The sequence below is a fragment of the Hypanus sabinus genome, chromosome 21 (assembly GCF_030144855.1).
Source record: "Hypanus sabinus isolate sHypSab1 chromosome 21, sHypSab1.hap1, whole genome shotgun sequence".
In the NCBI taxonomy this organism is placed as follows: Eukaryota; Metazoa; Chordata; class Chondrichthyes; order Myliobatiformes; family Dasyatidae; genus Hypanus; species Hypanus sabinus.
In genome coordinates this window covers 64,722,800-64,747,905 of record NC_082726.1, presented here as the reverse complement: position 1 = coordinate 64,747,905, position 25,106 = coordinate 64,722,800, and the positions used below count along the sequence as shown (strand labels likewise).

At 43.0% G+C, this 25,106-nt stretch overlaps 1 protein-coding gene across 2 annotated transcripts in view; it reads right to left on the bottom strand.

Annotated features, from left to right (window-relative positions):
• The window catches only part of camk2g2 (calcium/calmodulin-dependent protein kinase (CaM kinase) II gamma 2), a 468,766-nt gene that overhangs the window by 50,739 nt on the left and 392,921 nt on the right, over positions 1 to 25,106 (bottom strand). For both annotated transcript variants that reach the window (XM_059946757.1, XM_059946756.1), the window contains exons 14-16: positions 14,391 to 14,459; positions 8,675 to 8,719; positions 4,754 to 4,802 (exon numbers count right to left, since the gene is read on the bottom strand). In XM_059946757.1, the coding sequence (XP_059802740.1) occupies positions 4,754 to 4,802; positions 8,675 to 8,719; positions 14,391 to 14,459 (163 nt within the window). The remainder of the gene's footprint in view (positions 1 to 4,753; positions 4,803 to 8,674; positions 8,720 to 14,390; positions 14,460 to 25,106) is intronic.

The window sequence follows — 25,106 nt, the reverse complement described above, 5'->3', positions numbered from 1 at the left end:
TCTGTTTGCATTCCCACGAGGAGTTTTCAATGCTTTGTGAGTGCTCCATCTGAACAGAAACCTGCTGCACAGGCTAAACTCACAAAGCCAGAGAGACAAGGGACTGCTCCCTCCTTTCAGTCTGTAATGTCACTTAAATAAACCTATGCTAGTTGGTCTCTCCATTCTGTCGTACTTTAAAGAGTGCAATGGAGATTTATGATGATTTGTCAGGATTCAAGGGCCTGATTACAGGACAGTTGGGCAGACTAGGATGTCACTGTTCGGAGCCCGGATGGGTGACCTTCAAGAAGAGTATAAAATTATGAGGTGTATTGATAGGGTGAATGCACACAGTCTTTTCCCGGGAATGACAATGAAAAATGAGAGGGGATAGGCTGATAGTGAGAGAGAACGATATAAAAGGGATCAAAGGGTTAACTTCACACAGAGAGTGGTGTGTCTATGGAGTGAGCTGCCAGAGAACAACAGAAATAGGAGCAGGAGTCGGCCACCTGGCCCATCAAACCTGCTCCGTCATTCAATAAGATCATGGCTGATCTGTCCATGGACTCATCTTTTTCCCCATAACCTTTAATTCCCCTACTATGCAAAAATCTATTCAATCTTGACTTAAATATATTTACTGAGGTAGTCTCAACTGATCCATTGGACAGAGAATTCCACAGATTCACCACTCCCTGGGAAAAGCAGTTTCTCCTCATCTCTATCCTAAATCTACTCCCCTGAATCATGAGGCTATGTCCCCAGTTCAAGTCTCACCTAGCAGTGGAAACAACTTTCCTGCCTCTATCTTATCTATCCCTTTCATGATTTTATATGTTTCTATAAGATCTCCTCTCATTCTTCTAAATTCCAGCAAGTACAGTCCCAGGCAACTCAATCTGTCCTCATAGTCTAACACCCTCATCTCTGGAATCAACCTGGTGAACCTCCTCTGCACTGCCTCCAAAGCCAGTCTATCCTTCCTCAAGTATGGAGACCAGAACTTCACACAGTACTCTAGTTGCGGCCTCACCAGTACCCTGTATAGTTGCAGCATAACCTTCCTGCTCCTAAATTCAATCCCTCTAGCAATACCATAGAACACTACAGCGTAGTACAGGCCCTTCAGCCCTCCGTGTTGTGCCAACCCATATAATCCTTAAAAAAAGTACTAAACCCACAATACCCCATAGCCCTCTATTTTTCTTTCATCCACGTGCCTGTCTAAGAGGCTCTTAAATACCCCTAATGTTTTAGCCCCTACCACCATCCCTGGAAAGTCATTTCAGGCACTCACAACCCTCTGTGTAAAAAACTCACCCCTGATGTCTCCCCTAAACTTCCCTCCCTTAATTTTGTACATGTGCCCTCTGGTGTTTGCTATTGGTGCCCTGGGAAACCTATCCACCCTATCTATGCCTCTCATAATCTTAAATGAAGGCCAACATGCCAAAAGGCTTCTTGATAGCCTCCTGCACCTGCAAACCAACCTTCTGTGATTCATGCACAAGCGCTCCCAAGTCCCTCTGCACAGCAGCATGCTGCAGTCTTTTACCGTTTAGATAATAATCTGCTCTTTCATTTTTCCTTCCAAAGTGGATGACCTCACATTACCCTCATTGTGCTTCATGTGCCCACTCACTTAACCTATCTAAATCTTTCTGCAGATTCTCCTTATCTTCTGCACAATTTGCTTTTCCACTCAATTTAGTATCATCAGCAAACTTAGATACACTACACTCAGTCCTCTCTTCCAGATTGTTAATGTATATCGTGAACAGTTGTGGGCCCAACACTGACCCTTGCAGCACACCGCTCACCACTGATTGCCAACCAGAGTAACACCCATGTATCCCCTCCCAAAACTTCGACTGCTTATTCCCCTGACAGGCTGACTTCCTCCAGCATCTCGCGTGCGTTGCTCCACATTTTTAGCATCTGCAGAACCTCTTGTGCCCCCTACATACTGAAGTCTTTAACATCATTGAGTATCACTTTATTGATATTCTAGGTAGTCATTAGAAAACAGAAGGTAACAGGACCAGCCAAGCCAACCAAGTTTGAGGCCATGAAGAGCATCTGGTAGCAAGTGACATCTCAAAGGTTTGATGTCAGCAATAAGGCAGAAGTCAGGAGCCCACTGGAGGACTCTCCACATGCCTGGATGAATTGTAGATCAATGCCATTCAGAACAAAACAGGTACCCTGTCCACAACAAGCATTCAACCCTCACACCAACTAATGCACAGTGGCTTCAGGAGGTCTTAGCTACAAAATGGACTTGCCAGGCTTTACCCAGACCCATGCCTCTATCACTGCGGAGCAGCAAACCACCCCTCCAGGACCCTCTTCAAACTGCATAGCATCCTAGAAAACTGGAAATGCATAGCAGTTCCTTCAGCATCACCAGGTCTTGATCCTGGAGTGCTTCCCCCAACAACACTGCAGGAGAAACACCATCAAACAGTTGACAAACACATTAGCCATGAGGCATGGGTGATGAATGCCAGCAACTTCCACAGTCCACCTCACCACAGCCTTGCACCTTATTGTCTGTCTGCACTGCACCCTCTCTGCCACTGTAGCACTTTATTCTGTATTCTTTCGTATCAGTCTCCTCCGCCAGCGTGGATAAGCCTCACTTTGTTCACCTCAACACTGAACTGATTCCACAATCTGTGGACTCACTTTCAAGGACTTTATATCTTGTGTTCTCAGTACTATTTATTAATGTTATTTATTTCTTGTATGTGCACAGTGTGTCTTCTAGTTCACATTGATTGTTTTTTTTGGTCTTTGTATATAGTTTTTAAAAATTAATTGTACTGTATTTCTTTGTTCTGCTGTGAATGCCCACAAGAAATTGAGTATCAGGGCAGTACATGGTGACATATATGTACTTTGATAATAAATTTACTTTGAACTTCTTGTACTGCACCATTGTAATGAATTGATCTCTAGGGATTGCATGCAAAGCCAAATTTTTCACTACATCAGTAATAAACCAATTGGCCAAATTAGTTTAATTTACCAACTTGTAAATTAATAAAACAATCTTTAAATGCTTGTCCAAGAATCTAGAGAAGATCGGTGGCAAATTCATGTACTCTTAGACTCTACAGAATTCAGTGATGCTTCACCACACAACCTACTTGTCAAAGCCTTGTACCTGTCTGCCTGCCTGCACTTTCTCTGTAACTGTAACAATTTATTCTACATTCTGTTTTTGTTTTCCCCAGTACCATCTCAATGCACTGTTGTAATTGCTTGATCTGTATGGATGGTGTACAATACAAAGTTTTCACTACATCAGTACACATGACAATATTAATTCAATATTCCCATTTAATTTAGTTAACCAACTTAGAATTTTAATTAAAAAAAGCCTCTTCTTCTATTCCCCATTCTGGCCTCTGACCTCTTCTCCTCACCTGCCAGGGTCTCCTCCTCCTTCCCTTTTTCCCATGGTGCACTCCTCTCCAGCCTTTTACCTTTATCACCCACCTGGCTTCACCTATCATCTTTTAGCTAGTCCTCCTTCCCCTCTCCCCACCTTCTTATTCTGGCATCTTCCCCATTCCTTTCCAGTCCTCTTGAAGAGTCTTGGCCTAAATCGTCCTCCATAGATGCTGTCTGACTTGTTGAGTTCCTTCAGCATTTTGTGTGTGTGTATGTGTTTGTTTGTTTGTTTCTCTGGATTTCCAGCATCTGCAGAATCTCTTGCGTTTTTAACAAAAAAAATCCCCAAAACACTTGCCCAAGAATCTGTGGCAAAGTCACTTACTCTTAGACTCTACAGATAATAGTGATGTTTCATTAATGTTTGATCCAAATTGGCTGATGCTTTACCATAGTTAACTCAGCATATGGGGTACATAAATCACCTGCATCTGGTGATTCATTGTAACACACTTAACAACACAGACCTTGGTTACAAACTACATCAGTTCAGCTTTGGTGCTCGTCCCGCAGCATGAACATCTCCCTCCTCAGAGCGAGAGACAGCAGCCACAGCTACTCGAGATAAGTCAGCTGCAGCCTACACACCAAGCGCGGACTAAAGGTTATGTTCTGTGTTGAAGCTCACTCCCAGAACTGCAAGCACCATCAAACTAAGCTCAGAATAATTAGAAGCAAAATTAAGAGCAGACAGCAAAGACAGAGACTGTGGACAGACAATGTGGGTGTAGAGACACATGGTTGCATGGATACCGACTTCATCAAAGAACTTCTCAGAGTCTGGATACCTCATATAAGCAGCAGGGGGTGGAATCTGCCATAGAAACTCACTCTCAATACATTAGATGGAGAGGAGAGGTAAATATGTCCCCTCAAAACTCATGCACCCAAATTTTTAACATTTATTTACCCATTATGTACACTCTTTGGCCACTTTATTAGAGTGGTCTTCTGTTGCTGTAACCCATCCACTTCACGGTTCAACATGTTGTGCATTCAGCGATGCTCTTCTACACACTACTGTTGTAATGTGTGGTTATTTGAGTGAACCAGACTGGGCTATACTCCTCTGCTCTCTCATTAACAAGGTGTTTTCACCCTCAGAACTATTGTGCATGAAAATCACAGGAGATCAGCAGTTTCTGAAATATTCAAACCAGCCTATCTGGCACAACAATCATTCCACGGTCAAAGTCACTTGGATAACAACACAAAAAAATGAATAGCTTCAGTCTGTCTCATTTGTTAGAAAATTCTGTTGCACAAATGGTATCATTAAAGTACCAGGTTGGTATAAATAACAACCTACCTTTCCCTTCTTCATCTTCAGTGGTCGTATTGGAGCTCTCTGTTGAACCCTGTGAATGAGAAGTATTTTTTAACATTAGTTTGATCCCAATATTGGTCAGCTGGTGGACCATTAGGATGAGGGATATTGAAGGTTGTATTGGCCTCAAAATTAAGGAAGTATCAGGCAGGGTACTCTCCCATGATCTATGGCGTTGAATCTACTTCAACTGGAGCTATCTGCAAATGCTGGAAATCTTCAGCAACACACACAAAATGATGGAGGAGTTCAGCAGGTCAGCCGGCATCTTTAGAGGGGAATAAACAAATGATGTTTGGGGCCAAGAATCTTCACCGGGATGGTGGGATCCTGATGAAGGGTCTTGGCCTAAAACATTGACAGTTTATTCCCCTGCATAGAGGGTGCCTGACCTGATGAGTTCCTCCAGCATTGCTCAGAACCAGAATCAACTGTTGTTGGCAGAATTTTAGACGGTGACGTGGGTGTACAGGAGTGAGATATACCAGCTAGTTGAGTGGTGTTGTAGAAACAACCTTGCACCCGATATCAGTAAAACCAAAGAACTAATTGTGGACTTCGGAAAGGGTAAGACAAGGGAACACACACTAGTCTTCATAGAGGGATCAGACATGGAAGGAGTGAGCAATTTCAAGTTCCTGGGTGTCAACATCTCTGAAAATCAATCCTGGGCCAAACATTATTGATGCAGTTACAAAGAAGGCACAATAGGGGCTATACTTCATTAGGAGTTTGAGGAGATTTGGTATGTCACCACAGACTCGCACAAATTTCTACGGATGTGCCATGGAATGTAACCTCAGCTGGTATGGATGGGGGGCATTGCACAGGAGCTACAGAAAGTTGTTAACTCAGTTAACTCCACCATGAGCACCAGCATTCGTGGTTTCCAGGACATCTTTAAGGAGCTATATCTCAAAAAGGAGGCATCCATCATTAAGGATCCTCATCACCCAGGACATGCCCTCTACTTATTGCTACCAGGAAGGAGGTACAGAAGCCTAAGGGCACATACTCAGTGATTCAGGAACAGCTTCTTCCCCTCTGCCATCTGATTTCTGAACACACACTGAACCTATGAACACTATCTCATTATTTTTGCTCTCTTTTTGCAAGATACTGTTTTTCAAAAATATATAATCCTTATTTATATTTATAGTGGTATTTTATTTATTGCCCTGCACTGCTGTCACAAAATAACAAATTTCACTACATAAGTCAGTGTTAAACCTGATTGTGATTCTGATTAATGGATTCATAGACCATTTGTAAATCTGAAGACAAAGGGGAAGAAACTAATTGTGAATGAAGGGGCTCAGCCCAAAGCATCAACTATTTATTCATTTCCATAGATGCTGCCTGATTTGATGAGATCCCCCAATACTTTGTGTGCGTTATTCTATTCCTGAATGGTTGAGTGTGGACATTCTTGATCCTGTACCTCTTCCCCAATGGCAGTAATGATGATGGGTCTCCACGACAATTAATATGGGTTTGGTGTGATGTGGTGAGTGACATTGTGTCTCACTGGTCACAGTGTCCAATGACACCACTATTTCTGTCAATGAGCAGGAGACTAAAGGGGACTCACTTATTTTATACTATTTTAAACAGGTCCCCACAAACTGTAACAAATAGAAATTACACAGTAGAGTAAGAATTACACTTTACAGTGCCTGGGTTCAATTCCTGCCTCAGTCTGTAAGGAGTTTGTATGTTCTACCCATGACCGAGGGGGTTTCTTCCCACATTCCAAAGATGTAGATGTTAGTATTTTAGTTAGTCACATGTGTGTAATTGGGAAACATGGGCTCATTGGGCTGGAAGGACCAGTTACCATGTTGTATTTCTGAATAAATAAAGTCAGATTAATCTTGTCATAAAGGTGAGTCTAGTTTCCAGCATACTGGAGTGAATAGAGAAGACTCTTATTAAAATCTAGATCTGTAAGATTATTTTTGGCCACAGACCAATGTACCATTCCAGCTAATCTTATGATGTTATTAATGTACGACTGTTGCTATGGTTACAGGTACAGCTATGGAGGTCAACTGCCTCTGAAGCAACAAATTGTTTTTGCGATTGCATAGCAATAATTATCCCCTAAATGAAGACTGTGTGATTTACTAATCAACTTTATCACTAGAGGTACAGGAGTATTTGCTGGTTAAATTGGCTTCTGGCTCTCAACTGTTTATCAGGATCTGGGTATAATTGTTCCAGTTCAGTGAAACATGCATCTGGAAAAGTTTGTTGAGGTACAGCCTGCTCATTATACAAAACCTCAACATTCCTGAGATAACCCAAGACAACTTGTCACAAAGCACAATTATTTCTATTTTGGGACTGAATGTACAACTTGTACAGAAATATTCTAGAATCAAATTTCAATAAATATTTTCAACGTAGAACAATTGTGTTCTTTCTTATATAATTTATTTTTAATTTATGTTTTTCTTGTGATTGTTGTGTATCTGATGCTAGGTGTTTGTGACGCTGCTACAAGTATTGCATCTGTGCATACGTGTACTTAGGGTAATAAACCTTGAACAATTTTACATATTTCAGTGAGGTCACTTCTTGTTCTACGCTCTCGGGAATAGAAACAACGTACAAAAGCTGGAGGAATTCAGCAGGTCAGGCAGCATCAATGGAGGGAAATGGAATTTGATGAAACCTCATCTAATACAGATTTGGGATTTCCTGCAACTTGCGATGCCTCTAGTGGGAGGGAGCCAAAGTGGGGAAAGCAGACTGGAATCCATGCTGGTAGAATCTAACTTCTGCAGGCCAGATCTCCCATTGGTGTTGTTCTCCAGCAATCACTCCCTGGAAGACAAGCTGGAGTGCGTCTGGCCTGAGATGAGGAATTGTTGTGTGCTTGTTCTTGCAATGGACAATAGACAATAGACAGTAGGTGCAGGAGTAGGACATTCGGCCCTTTTAGCCAGCACCGCCATTCACTGTGATCATGGCTGATCATACACAATCAGTACCCCGTTTCTGCCCTCTCCCCATATCCCTTGACCCCGCTATCTATAACAGCTCTATCTAACTCTCTCTTGAGTGCATCCAGAGACTTGGCCTCCACTGCCTTCTGGGGCAGAGCATTCCACATATCCACCAGTCTCTGTTCCACATCTCTGTTCTAAATGGCCTACCCCTTATTCTTAAACTGTGGCCTCTAGTTCTGGACTCACCCATCAGCGGAAACATGTTTCCTCCCTCCAGTGTGTCCAATCCCTTAATAATCTTATATGTTTCAATCAGATCTCCTCTCATCCTTCTAAATTCCAGTGTATTTGGAATTGGAATGGAATGAACTTTGCCTTTTGCCTTCATTCTTCCCCTTTGAAACTCTGATCTCAAACCTCCGCTGTCTTGCAGCTATACCCACTCATGGGGAATGCTTTGGGAGTCAAACCCCGAGGAAAAATCTGACGCCGAAGTCCCTAAGGCAGTCCTATGCTGATTTCAACACTCACTGGCAACTCTAGTGACACAGCTGGTGCCAAACTGATTTGGACTCTGCCGTCTCTTTGGATTCATCAACTGCGTAGAGAGGGGGAGCCTATTGCATGGGCAACAGCTTGCTCTCCATATTGTATTGTCCTGGCCAGCATATGACAGCTAGGATGCAATATCCATGGTCAACCCCAACCAATGGAGGGCCTCTCTCTCCCCATACTACTAACCTTTTCTTTTACTCTCCACTATCTTCATTTCCCCTTCTTGTTCTTGCAGAGCTTCATAAACAATTGTAAGCAACAAGTTTATATCTCATTCTTAACTTCCAAAGAACCCTGGATCACCAAAATATCAGGATCCAACACCACTCAAATCAATCACACAAAAAGTTTGGAAGCAGGAACAGTTTATAACGATTAGACATTAAACTTGTACCTTAATGCCATCTGGAGGATTATGGACAACTGTCGTCTGTGGTTCCTAAATAAACAAGAGATGAAGACAGGTTATTGGGCTGAAACACTGGCCCAGCACATCTGTGGTATATGCATTTTGTTAACAAAACAGACATATTATTTTTGCAGTTAAACACTTTTTCAAATTTAGAGATACAGTGCAGAATGGGGCTTTCTGGTATGTTGAGCCTCGCCACTCAGCAACCCCTGATTCAACCCTAGCATAATCACAGGACAATTTACAATGACCTTTTAGTCTACAAATCTTTGGAATGTGAGAGGAAGCTGGAGCTCCTGGAAGAACCCACGAACACCCAGGAAGGATGTACAAACTTTCTTGCAGTGAACGCTGGCAGTGAACTCCGAACTTTGATGCCCTGAACTCTGAAAGTGGTTTGCTAATGGCTACACTTCTGTGGTCTCGATCCCTTCCTGTCACTGTGGTTATAGAGATTTAAAAACAAAGTGAGGAGGTGGGTTGGTTCTGAAGGGGTTACACGCGTCTCACTTTAAAATCACTGGTCTGTGGAATTCACTGCAAACCTGCTGTGTACTGGGTTACATTAACAGATTCACATTCACACAGTTCCAAGACCACTTAGAGCCATAGAGCACTACAGCACAGAAATAGGCTCTTTGGCCCATCTAGTCCATGCTGGACTGTTATTCTGCCTCGTCTCATCGACCCACAGCTGGTCAACGGTCCTCCATTCCCCTACCATCCATGAACTTATCCAAACTTCTCTTAAATGGTGAAATTAAACCTGCATCCACCACTTTCACTGGCAGTTCATTCCACACTCCCACCATCCCCTGAGTGAAGAAGTTCCCCCTCAGGTTCCCCTTAAATATTTCATCTTTCACCTGTAACCAATGACATCTAGTTGCAGTCTCATCCAACCTCAGTGGAAAAAACCTTGCATTTACTCTGTCTACACCCCTCATAATTTTGTATACCCCAATAAAATCTCTTCTAAATCTTCTACACTCTGGAAAATGAAATCCTAACCTGTTCAACCTTTCCCCATAATTCAGGTCCAGAAGTTCCAACAATATTCTTGTAAATTTCATCTGTACCCTTTCAATCTTATTGACATCTTTCTGGTAAGTAGGTGACCAAAAATGCACACAATACTGTAAATTAAGCCTCACCAATGTCTTCTACAACTTCAACATAACATCCCAACTCCCGTACTCAATACATGAACGCCAATGTGTCAAAAGTTCTCTTTGCAGCCCTACCTAACTGTGATGCCACTTTCAAGAACTTAAGTATCTTTATTGCCAGGTCTCTTGGTCCTACCATGTACCTCAGTGCCCTACCGTTCACTGTGTAAATCCTATTCTGGTTTGTCCTCCCAAAACTTCCCTAATATTGATTGGCACTTGATTAGTTCCAAGGGTTTAAATGGGATAGAGTTTGTAAGTGTGTCCAGGATGGATTCCTGTCACAGTATGTTGACAGACTGACTAGGGGGAATGCCATACTAGATCTAGTATTAGGTAACGAACTGGGTCAGGTCACAGATCTGTCAGAGGGTGAGCATCTGGGGGACAGTGATCACCGCTCCCTGACCTTCAGCATTATCATGGAAAAGGATAAAATCAGAGAGGATAGGAAAATTTTTAATTGGGGAAGGGCAAATTATGAGGCTTAAGGCTAAAACTTGTGGGTGTCAATTGGGATGATGTTTTTGCAGGGAAATGTACTATGGACATGTGGCCGATGTTTAAGGATCTCTTGCAGGATGTTAGGGATAAATTTGTCCCGGTGAGGAAGATAAAGAATGGTAGGGTGAAGGAACCATGGGTGACAAGTGAAGTGGAAAATCTAGTCAGGTGGAAGAAGGTAGCATACATGAGGTTTAGGAAGCAAGGATCAGATGGGTCTATTGAGGAATATAGGGTAGCAAGAAAGGAGCTTAAGAAGGGGCTGAGAAGAGCAAGAAGGGGGCATGAGAAGGCCTTGGCGAGTAGGGTAAAGGAAAACCCCAAGGCATTCTTCAAGTATGTGAAGAACAAAAGGATGACAGGAGTAAAGGTAGGACCAATTAGAGATAAAAGTGGGAAGACGTGCCTGGAGGCTGTGGAAGTGAGCGAGGTCCTCAATGAATACTTCTCTTTGGTATTCACCGCTGAGAGGGAACTTGATGACGGTGAGGACAATATGAGTGAGGTTGATGTTCTGGAGCATGTTGATATTAAGGGAGAGGAGGTGTTGGAGTTGTTAAAATACATTAGGATGGATATGTCCCCCGGGGCCTGATGGAATATTCCCCAAGCTGCTCCACGAGGCAAGGGAAGAGATTGCTAAACCTCTGGCTAGGATCTTTATATCCTCATTGTCCACGGGAATGGTACCAGAGGATTGGAGGGAGGTGAATATTGTCCCCTTGTTCAAAAAGGGTAGTAGGGATAGTCCAGGTAATTATAGACCAGTGAACCTTACGTCTGTGGTGGGAAAGCTGTTGGAAAAGATTCTTAGAAATAGGATCTGTGGGCATATAGAGAATCATGGTCTGATCAGGGACAGTCAGCATGGTCTTGTGAAGGGCAGATCATGCCTAACAAGCCTGATAAGAGTTCTTTGAGGAGGTGACCAGGCATATAGATGAGGGTAGTGCAGTGGATGTGATCTACATGGATTTTAGTAAGGCATTTGACAAGGTTCCACACGGTAGGCTTATTCAGAAAGTCAGAAGGCATGGGATCCAGGGAAGTTTGGCCAGGTGGATTCAGAATTGGCTTCCCAGCAGAAGGCAGAGGGTTGTGGTGGAGGGAGTACATTCAGTTTGGAGGGTTGTGACTAGTGGTGTCGCACAAGGATCTGTTCTGGGACCTCTACTTTTCGCGACTTTTATTAACAACCTGGATGTGGGGTTAGAAGGGTGGGTTGGCAAGTTTGCAGACAACACAAAGGTTGGTGGTGTTGTAGATAGTGTAGAGGATTGTCAAAGATTGCAGAGAGACATTGATAGGATGCAGAAGTGGGCTGAGAAGAGGCAGATGGAGTTCAACCCGGAGAAGTGTGAGGTGGTACACTTTGGAAGGACAAACTCCAAGGCAGAGTACAAAGTAAATGGCAGGATACTTGGTAGTGTGGAGGAGCAGAGGGATCTGGGGGTACATGTCCAAAGATCCCTGAAAGTTGCCTCACAGGTAGATAGGGTAGTTAAGAAAGCTTATGGGATGTTAGCTTTCATAAGTCGAGGGATAGAGTTTAAGAGACGCGATGTAATGATGCAGCTCTATAAAAGTCTAGTTAGGCCACATTTGGAGTACTGTGTCCAGTTCTGGTCGCCTCACTATAGGAAGGATGTGGAAGCATTGGAAAGGGTACAGAGGAGATTTACCAGGATGCTGCCTGGTTTAGAGAGTGTGGATTATGATCAGAGATAAAGGGAGCTAGGGCTTTACTCTTTGGAGAGAAGGAGGATGAGAGGAGACATGATAGAGGTGTACAAGATATAAAGAGGAATAGACAGAGTGGACAGCCAGTGCCTCTTCTCCAGGGCGCCACTGCTCAGTACAAGAGGCCATGGCTTTAAGGTAAGGGGACGGAAGTTCAAGGGGGATATTAGAGGAAGGTTTCTCACTCAGAGAGTGGTTGGTGCGTGGAATGTACTGCTTGAGTCAGTGGTGGAGGCAGATACACTAGTGAAGTTTAAGAGACTACTAGACAGATATATGGAGGAATTTAAGGTAGGGGGTTATATGGGAGGCAGGGTTTGAGGGTCGGCACAACATTGTGGGCCAAAGGGTCTGTACTGTACTGTACTGTTCTATGTTCAAAGTGCAACACCTTGCATTTGTCTGCATCAAACTTCAGCTGTTCCTGCTGTCAGTAATCAGATTGACAGATACCGCAAAATGACAAATTTCACAATATATGCCAATGATAATATACCTGATTCAGATTCTGACCCTGATCACTGTCTCTACAGTTCCTTACAGTCTAGTTCCTATGATCATATTGGGTAGAGTTGAGATTTTAATCAGAAAAATCATCAAAAGAAGGTTACAGTAAATCTCTTCAAGAGGATGAACAGGAGCCAGAAGTATTTTTGATGTGGAAGAAATTGTGTAAAGTTGGACTTCCACAAGTCATAAACACAAGAGATTCAGCAGATTCTGGAAATCCAGGGCAACACACACAAAATGCTGGAGAAACTCAGCGGGTCAGGGAGCATCTATGGAAATGAATAAACAGTCAACATTTTGGGTTGAGACCCTTCTTCAGGACTGGAAAGGAAGCAGGAAGATACCAGAATAAGAAGGTGGAGGGAGGGGTAGGAGGACTAGCTAAAAGATGATAGGTGAAGCCAGCTGGGTGGGGTGGGGGTGGGTGGGAATGAAGTATTTATTTATTTATTGAGATACGACATGGAACAGGCCCTTTTGGTCCATCGAGCTATTTAGCTCTGAAACCCCCAATTTAAGCCAAATCACGAAACAGTTTACAATGACCAATTAACCTACCAACCAGTACAATTTTGGATCATGAAGGGGAACTGGAGCACCCGAAGGAAGCCTATGCAGTCACAGGAAGAAAGTATAATCTCCTTACAGACAGCGGTGGGTATTGAACCTAGGTCACAAGTATTGTAAAGTGTTGTGCCACCATGCCAGAAGTTGGGAGCTGATAAGTGGAAAAGGCAACGGGCTGGAGAAGAAGGAATCTGATAGGAGAGGAGAGTGGATCATGGCAGAAAGGGAAGAAAGATACATGCAGAGTTGGAGAACTTGGTGCTCATGCCATCAGGTCGGAAGCTACGTTGACACAAAGTGAGTTGTTGCTCTTTCAACCTGAGAGTGGCCTCTTTGTGGCAGAAGATGAACCAAGGAACCAACATGGGAAATGGGATTGAAATTGAAATGGCTGGCCACTGGGAAATTCCACTTTTTGCGGAAGGAGCTGAGATCCTTGACATTTGTAACCCAGGAACCCTTGCGTCTGCTACGTGTCTCATTCCAGTTCAGGACCGAATTTGATTTGATCTGAATTTGTTCAAAGGTCAAAACAAATTAATTATCAATGTATAATATACACTATATACTACCCTGAGATTAATTTTCTTGAAGGCATTCACAGTAAAACAGAAGAAATACAATAAAATCAATAAAAAAACTCACAAATACTGACGAACAATGAATTTGCAAAAGAAGACAAATAAATAATTGGTAGACATGGGAAATTCTGTAGATTCTGGAAATCCAGAACAACATACACAAAATGCTGGAGGAACTCAGCAGGTCAGGCAGCATCTATGGAAATGAATCAACAGCCAACATATCGGGTTAGGACCTTTCATCAAAACTGGAAATGAAGGGAGAAGATGGCAGAATAAAAAGGTGGGGATAGATGGATACTCTGGATAGATATATAATACTGAGAACATGAGTTGTAGAATCCTTGAAAGTGAGTCCATAGGTTGTGGAATCAGTTCAGAGTTGAGGTGAGTGAAGTTATCCACACTGGTTCAGGAGCCTGATGGTTGTGAACCAGCATGTATAGTTTCACTCACCTGAACTAACAGGCTATTAAATCCTTTCTGGCAGGGAAGTTAGAAGCCAGTACCAATTCATTACACAAGACAGAATAATAACAGCTGTATGAGATCTCAGGAACAAATAAACTGGCACTGCACAGAGAAACACATCCATGGCGAAGTGAGATGAAGGAAGTTGACAGTTACCATTGTGGCTGAAGGGGCGGGCTCCTTTGGGGCGCTGACTACGTTGTTTTTGCTGTTGTTAGTCTGTGCCTGTTGAGGAGACAGAAAGGAACAGGTTAGCACAACCCAGAAGCAGATCTGTTACTGTCAGACATCTTCAGACCCCGAAGGAGCTGCATTTTGCTATCTTCAAGTGTCTGACAGAGGGAAGGTAAAGAATGAAGTTTTCTTTTGGAAGGCTAGCCACTAGATTTACCAGCCATTTCATCGATGGTTACCAAGCAAATAAAACACCATACTCTGGAGGGGTACACGGCGCATTCCAGGGAGAGCTCAGAAACTGATCACTGATAATATCTACATAAAAGAAATTTTGTGCCTGAATAACAAGTGAGTTGGAGTCACTCCAAACTTTCTCAGCATTGGGACCACAGACCTGCCAACACTTTGATTTAATCCCAGTATCTTTACATCTGATACACAAAAAAAACTTTAAATCACCACTTTTTTAAAAATGCTGTTTACATTGTAATAGAGCCAGAAGGCTGATATTTGGAAGTGAGGACGTAATGCTACAATTGTATCAGATACCAGCAAGGTTTTGGTCTTGTTATTTAAGGAAGAATATAATAGCAGAGGAGACACATGATGCTAATTCTTGGGATCTCAGCAAGTCAGGTAGAAGAGGAATAAACAGTCAACTTTCATTAGAAAGAGTCTTGATGAAGGGTCTCAGCTTGAAACTTCGACTGTTCATTCCTCTCCATGGATGCTTCCTGACATGCTGAGTTGCTCCAGTATTTTGTGTGTGTTGCTCTGGATTTCCACAATGTGCAGAATCTCTTGTGTTTTTTATTCCTGGGATGAGAGGTTTGTCCAACCATGACGGCTGAAGAAGTTAGAATGATATTCTTTGGAGTTTTAAAGAATGAGAAGCAATCATGTTAAAACATAAGATGCCAAGCAGACATAACAGGGTAGGTGCTGAAAAGTTTCTACTTGGGGGAGAGTTTTCAAGGATATATGCAATTACAAATGAATTGTGTGGGAACTTCATCTCACAGAGAACTGTGAATCTCCAGAAATCACTGGCAGAAAGGATTGTGGTGGCTCGATCTGGAGGTATTTAGCGAGGAGACAGATAAAGATTTGAAAGGTCAGGAACTGGTACAGAAGAAGAGCTGAGGGATTGGGTAGATCAGCCATGATCACACTGTATGAGAAGCAGGCTTGAGGCCGAGAGGCCTGCCTACTCCTGCTCCAATATACTCATGGACTCAATCTTTATGCACGAGTTCATCTCTCACCTTCAAAAGATGACAGATACTAACAAAAATGTGTTACTATTTTTTTTAATACCATTTATTTATTTTCAACTGAGATAACGGAGACCCCAACTGGGTGTATGAGATAAACCATAAAGATCACAATCAGCAGTTCTCTTCTTTATGATGGCTGACATTTAATCCTCAATCAACATCACCTTCAGGTAGTGCCTGGGATTGTCACATGGCTACAGAACATGTAGGTGGGTGGGAGGGTCCTTGTTTTGCTGTTGTTTCATTACTTGTTGTGTCCTGTGTTGTTCTGCTGAACGTGGTTGGCATGCTATGTTGGCACCGAAATATGTGGTAACACTTGCGGGCTGCCCCCAGCACACCCTCAGTCTGTGTTGGTTGTTGATGTAGATGACATTTTTTTACCGTATGTCTTGATGTACATCAGATAAGTAAATTAACGAATCTGAATTTAGTCTCTTCCAGTAAACAGCTCCTACAGTGTTCGAAACATGTACCTGCCTATTTGAGTATGCCAGTTATGTAGAAGTTCCTTGCTGAGGAATGTGTACCATAGTGTAATGTTCCCAGGTACAACAGCTGAGCCTTATTGAAGGATAGAACGGTTTACTTAGCTGAATTGTGGGGTGGAGACACATTTCTACCAAAGGAGGTGTAAGGCGCTCCTTCCCTCTGCTAGCAGATATAGCCATGTCCGTTACAGGTAAAGCCAATAAACGTGACCAATAAATCTGAATCTTGAAGCAATTCTACTGGAATACTTGGAGGGATGAATGGGGCCTGTTTTGCTGTTGTTGCTTTGTTGCTTGATGTGTTCTGTGTTCTTCTGTCGAGCATTGCAGGCATTCTATGTTGGTGCCAGAATGTGTGGCAACCCTCGCAGGCAGTTCTAGGTTATGCTGAGTTTTAACATAAATGACGCATTTCACTGTACGTTTCAATGTACATGAGATAAAGTGATGTGAATCTAAATCTTGCTCCGTGTAAATCTTTACAGAATAAGTCTAGTACAGTGATTAAAATGTTTGCAATCGGCTGACAGCGATATGTTTGGTCCTATTTAAATGACATCTGCAATTGTAGAGGTCCGTGTGTTTTATCAGATCACACCTATGTTGGCATCTGGTGAACATCAGTGCAAAGGTTGAAAGGTCTAACTGGTGATTTGACACCTAAATGCACTAAAATAGTCAATAATTCATCTGACATAGCCGGGTTTGCACAGGCTTGATTCTTCCGCTAATCTGACAAGCGCCCACCTAGATTAAGGACCCTGCAGGGAATGTACAAAAACTGGTCACTGAGTCTTCTGGAATGCAAAGAGAATGATACTGCAGATCAAAGCCTGGAAGTCGATCAGAAATCCTGTAGTTGAGACCCAAAGGCTCAGATGGCCAAGTTCTGGGTCTTGCAAGTCTGTGAATCCACTCGGGAAGTCAGAGGCCTGATGACTGAGTCTATGAGGCTGGAGGCCCGAAGGCAGCATGTCCTGGGGTTGGGCACCTCTCTGGGTGGGTGGGAGGGAGGAACGGACTTGTTATGCTGTTGTTTTGTTGTCGTTGCTTGTGTTGTTCTGCTGATCGCTGTGGACCTGCTACGTTGGTGCTGGAATTTGCAGGCTGCCCCCAGAACATCCTTGTGTTTACAGACGTGTGTTGGTTATTAACACAAACCATAAAATTAAACCATAAGACCTTAAAATTTAGGGGCAAAATTAGGCCATTCAGTCCATCAAGCTTTCTCCACCATTGCATCTTAGCTGATTTATTTTCCCTTGCAACCCCATTCCCCTGCCTTCTCCCTGTAACCCTTGACACCCTTACAAATTAAGAACTTATCAACCTCCACTTTAAATATACCCAGTGACTTGGCCTTCACAGCCATCTGCACCAATGAATTCCACAGATTCTCCACCCTCTGGCTGAAGAAATTCCTCCTTACCTTTATTCCAAAGGGACATCCTTTTATTCTGAGGTTGTGCCCTCTGATTCTAGACTCCTCCACTATTGGAAACATCCTCTCCATGTCCACTCCATCTAGGGCTTTCAGTATTCACTGGGTTTCAATGAGATCAGTACATTTCACTATGTTTTGATGTACATGTGATAAATAATCGAATCTGAATCTGAAGATGGATATACCTGCTGTAGCCTGGGTTGCCCAGGGGTGGGAGCTCCACATGCATCTTACAGCTAATGTGACCACCATTGGCATCTGTGACCTGGCATATCCAGGGGTAGGTGGAGAAAACACTCTTTGGGCTCCTCCTCCAACATATTACACCAAATCTTTAAGCCAATTCATGTAAGCCAAACAGAATATTTCAAGCTCAGTTCCAAAATCTTCAATTGATTCCCTAACTGAAAGAGAACAGTCCAGAAACAACCCCTCTGATTACCATATCCGTGTAGATCGCCAACTATTCATTTACAATAACCCCAGTTTATTGTGCATCCCCCCCACAAGATTTAACCACTCACCTATACACTAGGGGCAAATGACAGGGCCCAATTAATCTATGCTTTGAATGTTGGAGGTAAGTCGAGGGGAAACTCATGGAATGTGAGGGAGAATAGCAACTCATTGAGGAGAAGGAAAACTCTGATCTGAAACCTCCTCTGCCTACAGCTATACCCACTCATGGGGAAGGCTTCGGGAGTAAACCTCAAGGAAAAATGTGGAGCTGGAATCCCTGAGGCAGTCCTATGTTGAGTTCAACGCTGTCTGGCAACAACTGCAATACTGCTGGTGCCAAACTGTATCGGTCTCTGTTGTTTCTTTGGATTCAACAGCTGCGTGGAGAGGGGGAGCCAGAGGAGCCTGGTGCACAGGCAGCAGCTTGCTCTCCATACCGTACTGCCCTGGCTTACGTATCAACTAATGTAGGCAGCTAGGATGCAACATCCATGGTTGACCCCAACCAATGGAGGACTTACACGCCATTGTTTCTGCCAAAAAGCATTACTGTAAGAACAACAATGAAACTGTGTGCAATTCTGGTCGCCCCATTACTGGGGGATGTGGAAGCTTTGGACAGGGCACAGAGGAGGATCATCAGGATGGTGCCTGGGTAAGACAGTGTTAACCATAAGGGGAGGTTGGACCATATTTGATTTTTCTCTGGAGTGTGGAAAGCTGAGGGGAGGCCAGATAGAAGTTGATAAAATTATGAGCTGCATATTTAGGGTAGAAAGTTAGTCTTCCTCCCACAGTAGAAATGCCAAATACTAGAGGACATAGACTGTGTGGAGAGAGGCAGCCTGCTTCATGGGCAGCAGCTTGCTTTCCATAGCGTACTGCCCTGGTTTGCTTACTGTCTGCATATACGTAGTTACCTAGGACACAATATCCATGGTCACCTCTGACCAATAGAGATGAAATTCATTCCATTACTTAAATGTACACATTCTATCAGCAACTGTCATAATCCTCTCTAGAAGTAATACAACTTAATAAACTACATCTAATTTCTTACCACTTGTGAAGGAATGTCAGGCATTGGGTTCTTGGTCCTGTGAAATTATGCTGTTTGCTAAGTAGACAAGCCTACAGATTGATAACAATGCAAAAAATATTTCCATGGTCTTCAAAGGATCAAAACATGCAGGATTCTTGAGTACTCTCATCAGGTCTGAAGGAATAGGACTTCATTTTAAGTAAGGTAGAAGCATCAGCGTAATCTCAAGACTGGTGCTTATAAAACACTGGAGGACAGCGACAGCGGGTAAGCGCACACAAGACAACATGAGGCTGGATGAGGGATGGTGATGGACAATGAAGAACAGGCACTCTTCAATTTGCCCCAGCTACACCAACAGATGGTTGGAGCACACAGCGGAATGGAGCGTATACTCAGCGAGCACAATGCGTGGAAGATGAGGTGAAAATGTTGAAGTCGGAAAAGATCCTCACCATTAAAGGAACACTGGAACTGGACTTCCTTTTCTGAACAGTTCAATGCAAGAGGAGGGAAAGAACAAAACATTTCCACTGGTTAGATAGGAGAAGCACAAAGGGTTTGAGGAGGGTCAGATGGATTGCAATTACAACATGGGAATATCAAAGCCACCTTCTCGTTCACTGTACGTTTCTCAAGCACGGGCAGATACGAGCAGTACTGCAAAAGAATATGGCTCATCTGCCTTCCCAAACTGCCACAGTTGTTACAAGTCAAGGGTTTATTCACCAGAGGACGAGGGGGAGCATTGATGAAGAAACTGGAATTAAATTTGGGAGCGGGTGACTGGGCATCAGAAAACTTGTGGTGGGACAGTTAACAATGAATCTGCCAAAGACATAGTCACAGTAATGGTTAACATTGGTGTAACAGAAGCACTTGAAGCCAAGGGGTTTCTTATGTTTAAAATGGGGACTCGGGAGGCATGGAGAGAGTCTACAACAATTAAAATGAGAGACTTGGCATGGTTATCAATGCAACAGAGCAGAGCATATGGCTTGAGATCCTCCGTATGGTCCAATAATCCCACTCCTGATTATGACTGAAAGACTACTTTAGACTTTCAATACCACTAATCAGCAAACTTACACCCAGAAGAACACACACAAAACACTGGAGGAACTCAGCAAGTCAGGCAGCATTTCAGGAGGGAAACAAACAGTTGATATTTTATTTCATTCTTCGACACAGTTCTTCCAGAATTTTGCGTGTGTTGTTCTAGGTTCCCAGCATCTGCAGTCACTACTTAAATCCAGAAGCAGTTTATACATAGAAATGTACAGTACAGTACAGGCCCTTCAGCCCACAATGTTGTGCTGACCCTTTAACCAATTCTAATCGAACTCTTCCCTCCCACACAGCTCTCCATTTTTCTATCATTCATGTGTCTATCTAAACATTTCTGAACTGTCCCTAATGTATCTGCCTCTATCACCACCCTTAGTGAGGCATTCCACGTACTTACCACCCTTGGTGCAAAAAAAACCTATCTCTAACCTCCACACCTATACCTCCCTCAAAACACCTTAAAATTATGCCCCCTCTTGTTAGCCATTTCCACTATGGGAAAGTGTGACTGTTCACTCAATCCATGCCTCTATCAAGTCAACTATCCTTTGCTCCAAAGTGAAAAGTCTTAACTCGCTCAACTTATCTACATAAAATATGCTCTCTAATCCAGACAGCAACTTGGTAAATCTCCTCTGCACCCTCTCTACTTTTTGCTATCTATTGTTTCTATAACCATATAACCATATATAACCATATAAAATCACAGCCCTGAAACAGGCCATCTTGGCCCTCCTAGTCCGTGCCGAACCCTTAATCTCACCTAGTCCCACCTACCCGCACTCAGCCCATAACCCTCCACTCCTTTCCTGTCCATATACCTATCCAATTTTACCTTAAATGACACAACTGAACTGGCCTCTACTACTTCTACAGGAAGCTCATTCCACACAGCTATCACTCTTTGAGTAAAGAAATACCCCCTCATGTTTCCCTTAAACTTCTGCCCCCTAACTCTCAAATCATGTCCTCTAGTTTGAATCTCCCCTACTCTCAATGGAAACAGCCTGTTCACGTCAACTCTATCTATCCCTCTCAAAATTTTAAATACCTCGATCAAATCCCCCCTCAACCTTCTATGCTCCAATGAATAGAGACCTAACTTGTTCAACCTTTCTCTGTAACTTAATTGCTGAAACCCAGGTAACATCCTAGTAAATCGTCTCTGCACTCTCTCTAATTTATTGATATCTTTCCTATAATTCGGTGACCAGAACTGCACACAATATTCCAAATTTGGCCTTACCAATGCCTTGTACAACTTTAGCATTACATCCCAACTTCTGTACTCAATGCTTTGATTTATAAAGGCCAGCGTTCCAAAAGCCCTCTTCACCCCCCTATCTACATGAGACTCCACTTTCAGGGAACTATGCACAGTTATTCCTAGATCTCTCTGTTCCTCTGCATTCCTCAGTGCCCTACCATTTACTCTGTATGTTCTATTTGGATTATTCCTGCCAAAATGTAGAACCTCACACTTCTCAGCATTAAACTCCATCTGCCAACGTTCAGCCCATTCTTCTAACCGGCATAAATCTCCCTGCAAGCTTTGAAAATCCACCTCATTATCCACAACACCTCCTACCTTAGTATCATCGGCATACTTACTAATCCAATTTACTACCCCATCATCCAGATCATTTATGTATATTACAAACAACATTGGGCCCAAAACAGATCCCTGAGGCACCCCGCTAGTCACCGGCCTCCATCCCGATAAACAATTATCCACCACTACTCTCTGGCATCTCCCATCTAGCCACTGTTGAATCCATTTTATTACTCCAGCATTAATACCTAACGACTGAACCTTCTTAACTAACCTTCCATGTGGAACTTTGTCAAAGGCTTTGCTGAAGTCCATATAGACTACATCCACTGCCTTACCCTCGTCAACATTCCTCGTAACTTCTTCAAAAAATTCATTAAGGTTTGTCAAACATGACCTTCCACGCACAAATCCATGCTGGCTACTTCTAATCAGATCCTGTCTATCCAGATAATTATAAATACTATCTCTAAGAATACTTTCCATTAATTTACCCACCACTGATGTCAAACTGACAGGTCTATAATTGCTAGGCTTCCTTCTAGAACCCTTTTTAAACAATGGAACCACATGAGCAATACGCCAATCCTCCGGCACAATCCCCATTTCTAATGACATATTAAAGATCTCTGTCAGAGCTCTTGCTATTTCTACACAAACTTCCCTCAAGGTCCTGGGGAATATCCTGTCAGGACCCAGAGATTTATCCACTTTTAAATTTCTTAAAAGCGCCAGTACCTCCACCTCTTTAATTGTCATAGGTTCCATAACTTCCTTACTTGTTTCCCACACCTTAGACAATTCAATATCCTTCTCCTTAGTGAATACCGAAGAGAAGAAATCATTCAAAATCTCTCCCATCTCCTTCGGTTCCACACATAGCTGACCACTCTGATTCTCTAAGGGGCCAATTTTATCCCTCACTATCCTCTTGCTTTTAATATAACTGTAGAAACCTTTCAGATTTACTTTCACCTTATTTGCCAAACCAACCTCGTATCTTCTTTTAGCTTTTCTAATCTCTTTCTTAAGATTCCTTTTACATTCTTTATATTCCTCGAGCAATTCCTTTACTCCATGCTGCCTATATCTATTGTAGACATCCCTCTTTTTCTGAACCAAATTTCTAATATCCCTTGAAAACCATGGTGTTCTCAAACCTTTAACCTTTCCTTTCACCCTAACAGGAACATAAAGATTCTGTACCCTCATAATTTCACCCTTAAATGACCTCCATTTCTCTATTACATCCTTCCCATAAAACAACTTGACCCAATCCACTCTCTCTAAATCCCTTCGCATCCCCTCAAAGTTAGCCTTTCTCCAATCAAAAATCTCAACTCTAGGTCCAGTCCTGTCCTTCTCCATAATTATATTGAAGCTAATGCTATTGTGATCACTGGACCCGAAGTGCTCCCCAACACATACATCTGTCAGCTGACCTATCGCATTCCCTAACAGGAGATCCAGCACTGCCCCATCTCTAGTCGGTACTTCTATGTATTGTTGCAAAAAACTATCCTGCACACATTTCACAAACTCTAAACCATCCAGCCCTTTTACAGAATGAGCTTCCCAGTCTACGTGTGGAAAATTAAAATCTCCCACAATCACCACCTTGTGTTTACTACAAATATCTGCTATCTCCTTACACATTTGCTCTTCCAACTCACGCTCCCCATTAGGTGGCCTATAATACACTCCTATCAGTGTTACTGCACCTTTCCCATTCTTCAATTCCACCCAAATGGCCTCCCTAGAGGAGCTCTCTAATCTATCCTTCCAAAGCACCGCCATAAGATTTTCTCGGACAAGCAATGCAACACCTCCTCCTCTGGCCCCTCCTACTCTATCACACCTGAAGCAACTAAATCCAGGAATATTTAGTTGCCAATCACACCCTTCCTGCAACCATGTTTCACTAATAGCTACAACATCATAATTCCAGGTATCAATCCACGCTTTAAGCTCATCCACCTTTCTTACAATGCTCCTAGCATTAAAATAGATACATTTAAGATACTCTCCATCTCCTCCTCTATTTCCATCCCTAACAATGCATTCAAATTTATTATCCTTTTCTTTCTTCTCCCCTACATCTTCGGGCTGAGCGCATCCCTTCTCCATCACCTGCCTTTCCTCCCTCACACACTGTCTATTTACTTGCTCCACTGGTGAACTAACCTCCTCTCCCATAGTCTCCTCAAATAGTCTCCCGCCCCCCCCCCCATCTTACTAGTTTAAAGTCCGCCCTGTAGCCCTAGCAAACCTCCCTGCTAGGATATTGGTCCCCCCACGATTCAAGTGTAACCCGTCCTTCTTGAACAGGTCACTCCTGCCCCAGAAGAGATCCCAATGATCCAGAAACTTGAATCCCTGCCCCCTGCTCCAATCCCACAGCCACGCATTCATCCTCCACCTAATTCTATTCCTACTCTCACTGTCGCGTGGCACAAGCAGTAATCCCGAGATTACTACCTTTGCGGTCCTTCTTCTTAACTGCCTTCCTAACTCCCTATACTCTCATTTCAGGACCTCTTCCCCTTTCCTTCCTATGTCATTGGTACCTACATGTACCACGACCTCTGGCTCTTCACCCTCCCACTTCAGGATATCTTGGACGCGATCAGAAATAATCTATTAATCTATTATAATCTATTAATTTGCACTATGTTAGCCTGCACTACACATTTATAATTCTCAGCTCTGCTGCTTCTGGTGACAAGAGTTAATTTGATCTAAAATCCTCCATCAAGTGTTAATATTTAGGTTCTTGGCCACTCCTCTGAAAGCAGACTAGTACAAATTAAGTTTTAAATTATAGCTCTATTCCAAAAGAAACCACCATCGAATCTTAAAACCAGCATTGTGAACTGGTTCTACACAATGCGCAGAGGCTAACGTCTTCCTTCAGCAGTCTGCTCAAAAGCAAATAAGTAATATATAAAATATGTAAACAGAGAGGTAGTGTTCATGGGTTCAATGTCCATTCAGAAAGCTGATGGCGGAGAAGAAGAAGCTGTTCCTAAAATGTTCAACCTGTCTTCAGGCTTCTGTAGCTTCTTGATGGTAATGAGAAAGAGGGCATGTCCTGGGTGATGGGGTCCTTACTGACGGATGCCACCTTTTTGAGGCATCACCTTTCGAAGATGTCCTCGATGCTGGAGAGGCGAGTGCTCATGATAGGATTGGCTGAGCTAACAACCCCCTGTAGCCTTTTGTGATCAGTGACATAGCCAGTTAGAATGCTCTCCACAGCACATTTGCAGAAATTTGCTGGTCTTAGTGGTGTACCAAATCTCCTCAAATTCTGTCAAGTAGAGCTACTGGCATGCCTTCTTCATAAATTGCACCAATATGTT